General features: G+C 38.8%; 1 protein-coding gene across 7 annotated transcripts in view; it reads left to right on the forward strand.

Moving 5' to 3' along the window:
- Positions 1-3,802, forward strand: part of DMD (dystrophin) — a 2,292,284-nt gene extending 2,288,482 nt beyond the window's left edge. For all 7 annotated transcript variants that reach the window (XM_056131284.1, XM_056131279.1, XM_056131278.1 and 4 more), the window contains one exon: positions 1,263-3,802. In XM_056131284.1, coding sequence (XP_055987259.1) covers positions 1,263-1,274 — 12 coding nt within the window. In that variant the 3' untranslated portion in view covers positions 1,275-3,802. The remainder of the gene's footprint in view (positions 1-1,262) is intronic.
- The last annotated feature ends 4,471 nt before the right edge of the window (positions 3,803-8,273 follow it).

Genomic DNA, 8,273 nt, shown 5'->3' on the forward strand with positions numbered 1-8,273 from the left:
ACCTGCCCTAGTCTAATTTTTATAGGGATTTTTAGCAACTATCCTGGGAATCTGCAAAGTTGATACATGACAAGACAGTAATAGCATAGGAAAGTGGTTTCAGTTCCAGAGGCAATACTTGAATCATAGAGTGATTTACTAATGCCCAAGAATTGAAATTAGCTACATAAAATATGGAACACATACAAGAAAGGCAAGCAATAATGTCTCAGATTATCTTACCCTAGATCTGAATTTTGCAACCTTACCCAGGAACATTGTACTGCTTTTATGCTCCATGCTGGGGGATTAATGCTAGGTCAGATCACATTATTATTAAAAGGCTAGTGTGATAGTTAACCCTCATTTAGGAGGAGATCAAAATGGCTTCACAAGCGAGCCAAATCCATGCTAGACATATGGGTCATATTATAATTAGGCTCTAGAGTAATTTGGAATGAAGTGTGATTTTTATTCTGAAGCTTCCTAATTCAAATGTTAATAGTGTATGAAAAGGTCAGTACACGAGTTTATTTTTCAAAATCCAAGTAAACGCAGGGAGAAGATGCCTCTGCTATAGCCTCAGAAGGGAGCCAAGAGCTTGAAATAACCTTGAAACAAAGACTTTTTTAATGACAATCATAAGAGCCCAGCAACAGTGATGTGACAGTGGTGGCGGTTCGATAGTTAAAAACAGGGGAGTGAGGTGGGGTGCGTGGGGGATTAGATGAAGTGGGGGAACATATGCCTGGCATGGACATGCCACTGAATTCCATACCGCAACACAGGCCCACAGGCCCAGCACTTGGACTGCTGCTTGGTGGCCCCAGAGTACCGTCGGGTGTGCCCCAAAACAGCCAACCAAAAATCAGTGCAAGTACATAGTGAATCTCTTGCAGCAAAGTGGACAAGTTACGTGATCATGCAATCTTGCTATTAGGACAGGAGTCTTTGTGCTTATCCATAGAAACCAATTGATACTAAAATCGGTAAGATAAATAAGTCTGACATTTCTCTATACAAATGACACCCATAGCCTAATCTCCTCATCCTGTTGTGAGCTGATACTAACAAGGTAGAATAGCTTCATTAACAAGGCTTTGCTTCTTTGTGAAAACTGTTTTTTTTTCAAAGCTAAGTAAACCAAATCATGTTGCAAATACCCTTGATGCATCTTTTGTGTTTTCTTCACCCAGAAATGGGAAGAGCCTTCCCAAATGGCAAGTAGCCAGGTGATAATACCTGCACCTTGAATAAAGTTTGTTTTTCTCTTTGTTTTCCAGGACACAATGTAGGAAGCCTTTTCCATATGGCAGATGATTTGGGCAGAGCGATGGAGTCCTTAGTTTCAGTGATGACAGATGAAGAAGGGGCAGAATAAGTGTTTTACAACTCATGATTCCCGCATGGTTTTTATAATATTCATACAACAAAGAAGATTAGACAGTAAGAGTTTACAAGAAAAAAATCTATATTTTTGTGAAGGGTAGTGGTACTATACTGTAGATTTCAGTAGTTTCTAAGTCTGTTATTGTTTTGTTAACAATGGCAGGTTTTACACGTCTATGCAATTGTACAAAAAAAAGTTATAAGAAAACTACATGTAAAATCTTGATAGCTAAATAACTTGCCATTTCTTTATATGGAACGCATTTTGGGTTGTTTAAAAATTTATAACAGTTATAAAGAAAGATTGTAAACTAAAGTGTGCTTTATAAAAAAAGTTGTTTATAAAAACCCCTAAAAACACAGAGATACAGACACACACCCACACACTTGCACACACACACGCGCACACACACACACACACACACACTTGGAGGCAACACATTGTTTTGCATCCTTTTAACATAATATCCATAATTAAAGTCATGGTTTTTCCTTTTCTTAAGTATAAAAGATAGGACTTCCTCTAACACCATCAAATGACTATTTCCCGTTACCCTTTTTGGAGTTTTCGACTGAGTCGCTGTGGGGTTTCGTTTTATACATCTATATGTCTATGAGTATGTAAATACTATAGGTATATAGAAACATTTCTGGAGACCTTTAAATCTCTTGTTCAAATGTTTTTTGCCACTTCTAGTGGAAAGAAATTGCTTCTGGTCATCCAAGCTTACCTGCTTGGTCTACAACGAATTTTCCTGAGAGCCTAATACCGGAAGGAAATTACCACGTAAACAGCGTCTGAGGCTCCAGATGTTTCTCATTTTAAACTTTTCACTGACAACTACAACACTGAATTTTTTTCAAGAAACATGAATGAGGACACAGGACTTATTATGTCAGAGTAATTCATTAGTTGATATATTCAGCTTCTGCTGCTGGCAATGCCTCTATATAGTTTTAATGATTCTTCATTGGAAGTAAGAGCATCAGAAGGCATGTGAAACTTCTAAGCTGTGAGAGGAATAGGGTATGGCTGGAGGACGATGAAGTCCCAGCTGACCCCAGGGAAAGAAAAAACCATTCTTGAAGCAGCGGGTGGATGTGTATAAAGATACATAGAGATCTTTAGAATTACAATGGAATTATTCTTCCCTCTTCTCACAGTCAAACAGCCATAGATTTTCTTCTTTAAAAGATTTTATTCCACTGCAGTGAAGTTTCAAATTTCACAAGGCTTAATTTGAAAATAACTCTGGGGAAACCGTGTAAGACAGTAGTCCTAATCACATTGTGAGACTTTTTTAAGTATTGGCTGAGAAGCCCAGGAACTGTTTCCCTCCTTTGCATTACTCTACAAACAATTCCATGCAGGTTTGTGAGAGTGCAAATTGATTCAGATGTTCTTGATGGGTACTGTCAGATGAAAGGTACTCTAAAGCCTTTTGAGGGGATCAGGCAGGTTAAATATATGAATAAACAAAAATCATTCAAAAAGAAGAAACACTCAAGAGGACAAGCTAAGGACTGCTAGAAAAAGCTTTACTCTTTCATTTCATCTTATTAGTCTTTGTTTTTTAAAAATCATTTTCCAGTAGAAATCACTGTGTGACCTATTTTGCAAATCTGTTACCTCTTACATCAAGTGTAATTAACTTTTGGAGAGTGGATTTTGTCCATTGTTTCATTAATAATAATTAACATCAAACATGGCTTCTCATGCTATTTCTACCTCACTTTGGTTTTGGGGTGTTCCTAATAATTGTGCACACCTGATTTCACAGCTTCACCATCTGTCAATTGTGTGAGCATTTTCTCTATTTTCTTTTTTCTTTATAATTTCCAAAAGAAAACCCAAAGTTCTAAGGTAACAAATTATATATGATTTGGTTTTAGTCTTGGATTTTTTCCATTCTGTGATGCTAGACTTCTACCCAGGAATCTTTTTAACCACAACTTAAAACTAGGGATTATTTTACTTCCTACTAAGAAGTTTTGAGTTTTATTCTTAAATCAGAGGTAAATAGAGTGCGTAATTTTAATCTTTTTGTTTTATCTTTTAGACATTAGTTCTGGAGTGAGTCTGTCAAAATATTTGAATAAAATTTGAGAGCTTTATTGCTACATCTTAAGCATAATTTGGACATTATTTCGTGTTCTTTATAACCACTGAGTATTAAAATGTAAATCATAATGTAACTGAAGTGTAAACATCACATGGCATGTTACGTCATTGTTTTCAGATACTGGGTTCTCACTTGAGTATCATAATATATTGTGTTTTAACACCAACACTGTAACATTTACTAATTATTTTTTTAAACTTCAGTTTTACTGCATTTTCACAACATATCAGACTTCACCAAATATATGCCTTACTATTGTATTATATTACTGCTTTACTGTGTATCTCAATAAAGCACGCAGTTATGTTACAAAAAAACATTGAGTGGACTACAATACTTTGTGGAGTCAGGGGTTTGTTTTTAACTGGGGGCCACTAATGATGCGGGGAAGAGGTCACTCACAACAATGGTCACTCACAACCCAGTCGTTCTTAGGTGAGCATCTCTCCATCAGTGCTTGAAGACCAAAAGGGCTACATGCAGAGGTGCTTGGGGCGTCCATGTTGCACCCAGGATCAAAATCTGAACCTCACATGTGTTAGGCACAGCTACCATTTGAGCTATCTCTGTGATCTTGCAGTACTTTGTAATTTTAATCCAAATTAATTTCACAGTATATAATTCATGTGCCTGGCTAATAAACAAAAAAAAATCTAGAAAGGCAAACAATGGCAAGACCCTAATAATTCTATTCCCACATTATCTTCTCTGCCATATGAGTAAATATTAATTTCATGTGTCCTTCCAAAGTATCTCTTCATATTTCCAAAGTATCTCTTTATATATAAACATATATTCCTTTTCCCCTTTATTACACAGAGGCATTTTATGCATCCTGTTATAGACTGATTTTTTTCTTAATTCACCAACTTGTGATCCATTCTTTATTTTAATGCAAGTCGGTCTTTCTTTTCAGTGTATCAATTGGTTTCTCAATTTTTCTGGAGTGAGAAAGGGAGTACAGCAGGTAAAGAACATGCTTTGCATGCAGCCACCCTGGAATTGATCCCCAGCATCTCACACAAACCCCCAATAACAGCAGGAGTAATTCCTGAGGGCATAGCCAACCCTTGACCATTGCCAGATGTGGCCCCAAAACAAATTATTTAGTGTCATAATATGCTAACATATATCTCTGAGATTCTATTAAGTTTCCTCTCTGTCTGATATGTGGGGTGCTTTTAGTCTTTGTCTATGATAAATAACACCACACTTTTCTCATTTCACCATTTTTGGGTTTTTTGTTTTGTTTTGGTTTGGGGGCCACACCCGGTGGCCTGATGGTGTTCAGGGATCACTCATGGCAGGCTCAAAGGACCATATGGGGTTCTAGGGTCAAACTGGGGTTTGCTGCATTCAAAGCATAAATGCCCTACTTGCTGTTCCTCCTGCCCCCTCCATCATTTCACCATTTCACTTGTGCACTGTAGCACTGTCGTCCCATTGTGCATCGAGTTGCTTGAGTGGGCCCAGTAACATCCAACAACAAATTGTGAGACTTGCTGTTACTGTGTTTGGCATATCGAATACGTCACGGGGAGCTTGCCAGGCTTTGTCATGCAGGCGAGATATTCTCGGTAGCTTGCTGGGTTCTCCGAGAGGGGCAGAGGAATCGAACCCGGGTCAGCCGAGTTCGAGTCAAACGCCCTACTCACTGTGCTATTGCTCCAGCTCACTTGTACAAAAAAGAAAAATATCTAACTCTGGGACAAATTCTTACAAGTGAGAGTTCTAGACTACAGGTTTAATAAGTGTTTGTAGCTCAGAAGATAACTTGTATGCAGTAGTAGTATCATCATTGTCTGTTTTCTATTAAAGGATAAGTATGCCTATTAACCAGGTTGAAATCTACACTTTCCAAGAGAACTGTTTATCATTTCTATTATTATCAGTGATACAGTTTTAAAGGGAGGTGTAAGTAGGTGTCCCACCTAAAACAATGCCTCAGAACTTATTCTTAGGAGGAGTTAGGTATTGCGTTCAATCTATCAACAGATACTGTGACTGAACTCATTCTTGTAGTTTGTTATTAGAATTCTATTTCTTATTAAAATTGAATGACAATGCCCTTCAGAAATAACCAGAAAGAAACTTTGAAAACAGAGGTTTATAACTTACAAGATCTGGAAATTACACAACAAATGTGGACCATGGAATGAAGCTACAGTCAGGGGGGAAGGGGAGAAGGAAAGGGAGAGAGAAAGGAAAGGAGGGGGAGAGAGAAGGAATAGCATATAAGCATGAGTCTTGATTTTATTGGGGTTGAAGGTAGGGGTCTAGAGTTTTGTAGGCTCATTCTTTTTTTTTTGTAGTCTATAAGTTTTATTGTACATTTCAAATATAAACAGAAAATGAGATAATCGACAAAAACACCAAACTGAAATGCACTGAAACAGACCCAAAATAGAGAAAATAAAGTCAGACATATCTATAAGAATATTGATAAATCAATGAAAATAATTTTTAAAAAAATTTTAGTAGCTGTATGCTCAATCTTTACTGGATAATTTAGAGCACTGGGAGAGAAAGGAAGTGAGAGCCAGAAAACCTGAGTGATCACAAAGGATCAGTTACATTAAGCAAGACCTGTAAAGCGAAGAACCTCTGAGAAGGGAGGCAGCCTGACTCTTTTTTTTGCCAGACAGAAGTGACTATGTGTTACCAGGGAACTCTATTTGGAGTGGATGCCTTAGACCAAAGCCTAGTTAAGCACTTGCGTTATCAGTGGAAAAGCCAACTTTCAGGATTTAAAAATGCCTCTTCCAAACAAAAGGGAATGCCCTGCCACAGAGGCAGGGTGGGATGGGGGGATTGGGGGTGGGAGGGATACTGGGAAACGTGGTGGTGGAGGATGGGCACTGGTGGAGGGATGGGTACTTGATCATTGTATAGCTGAAACCCAAGCACAAAAACTTGCAAGTCTATAACTGTACCTCATGGTGTTTCACTAATAAAATAAATAAACAAATAAATAAAATTTAAAAAATGCCTCTTCCATAGTCAGGACCACCTCAGAGGAAAATCCACTCACCCCATCCTCTTCTGCCCTACCTACGGAGGAGGCTGGGGAAATAGGTAACAATGTCAGCTCTAAGAGAGGCTGATCATAGTAAGAAGTTCTCCCAGTGGGATCCAAAGACTGAGAGTCTACAATAATGAACCAATGCCCATTAGATAACAGCCTGTTTGAGTGATTCTAGAAATAGAGAGATAAGTTTATGAAGGATGATGTTAAGTGGGTGTGGCCTCTGATTCGAATTGGTCAGATTTTGAGGGTAGGTTGATGATGCTCACATAAGTGACTGCTACATTGAAGGACTGCCTTTGAAGTCCAACATAGACCTACACACTTAAATTTGAAAAGCCATGAAGCCCTCCTGCTATTCACACCACTGTTTGAAACCAATACCAGACTGGCTGTTTTGATTGCACTCAGCTAGGTCACCAAGAAATGACACATTTCACCATGTCTAATACCACTGTGTCTGGATGACCCTGAGGGGAAGGGCATTTGGCTTTCCATTCCATACTTGGCACAGGCTGCAGGGATGGGAATTGTTTCAGTCAAAAATTAAAATGGATCAAGCTGGCACATATTGTGCACCAGCAAGCAAAATGTGTGTTTGGGGGAAAGCACTGAGTCTAATGGATGTGTTCCATGAAGCCACTACGGGACTTCTCGGCATTTGCAATGTGCTCATGGTGGATGGAATACAAAGGTCAGCACTGGCACACTTGTAAAGACTTTGCCTTCAAATTAAGTGTATTAAGAACATGACTCGAGTTCTTTACCACAGCAACAAAACCAATAGAGTAAGAACCACAAACACATTCTCTAATGCTCCTTAGAGTATGCTGTGCTCTCGATAGGAAAGGGCAACTTGCCAGAAACTATAATAATACTACCATGTGAAGTTTGGGAATGTGAAATGTGAAGAGTAACTTTGGTGCACAAGATTATGTATAGAAGTTTAAATTCTAGACCATGTACTGTTTTCTTCTTGAACCATCTTGAAAGTTAAGTTTCAGACACTGTAATCCCTTGTACTTAAAAAAAACTTCACATGTATCGCCAGAGAACCAGGACATTCTCTTACAAGACCACTTAACATTTATCAAAATAAAGAAGTTTAAAATTATACCAACCTATAACCAGTCACACAGCCCATATTAAAATATCATTGTGCAATGGTGATTTTCATACTTCTGTTTCCTTAGTTCAAGATCTAAATCATGATCTAACATTTTATCATGTATATTTGATTTCGGGCTGGAGCAATAGCACAGGGGGTAGGGCGTTTGCCTTGCATGCGACCAACTCGGGTTAGATTCCTCCGTCCCTCTTGGAGAGCCCGGCAAGCTACCAAGAGTATCCCGATGCATGGCAGAGCCTGGCAAGCTCCCCGTGGCATATTTGATATACCAAAAACAGTAACAAGTCTCACAATGGAAACGTTACTGGAACCTGCTCGAGCAAATCAATGAATGGAAGGACAGTGCTACAGTGCTATATTTGATTTCATTTTACTCATAATAGTCTCTACCATAGTCTTAAAAGACCTTGCTATTTAAGAATTAATTCATGGGCTGGAGCGATAGCACAGCGGGTAGGGCATTTGCCCTGCATGCGGCCGACCTGGGTTCGATCCCCAGCATCCCATATGGTCCCCCAAGCACCACCAGGAGTAACCCCTGAGTGCAGAGCCAGGAATAACCCCTGAGCATCGCTGGGTGTGACCCAAAAAGCAAAAAAAAAAGAATTCAATCTGGATTTGTCTGATG

This window comes from Sorex fumeus, unplaced genomic scaffold (assembly GCF_029834395.1).
Source record: "Sorex fumeus unplaced genomic scaffold, SorFum_2.1 ptg000086l, whole genome shotgun sequence".
Classification (NCBI taxonomy): Eukaryota; Metazoa; Chordata; class Mammalia; order Eulipotyphla; family Soricidae; genus Sorex; species Sorex fumeus.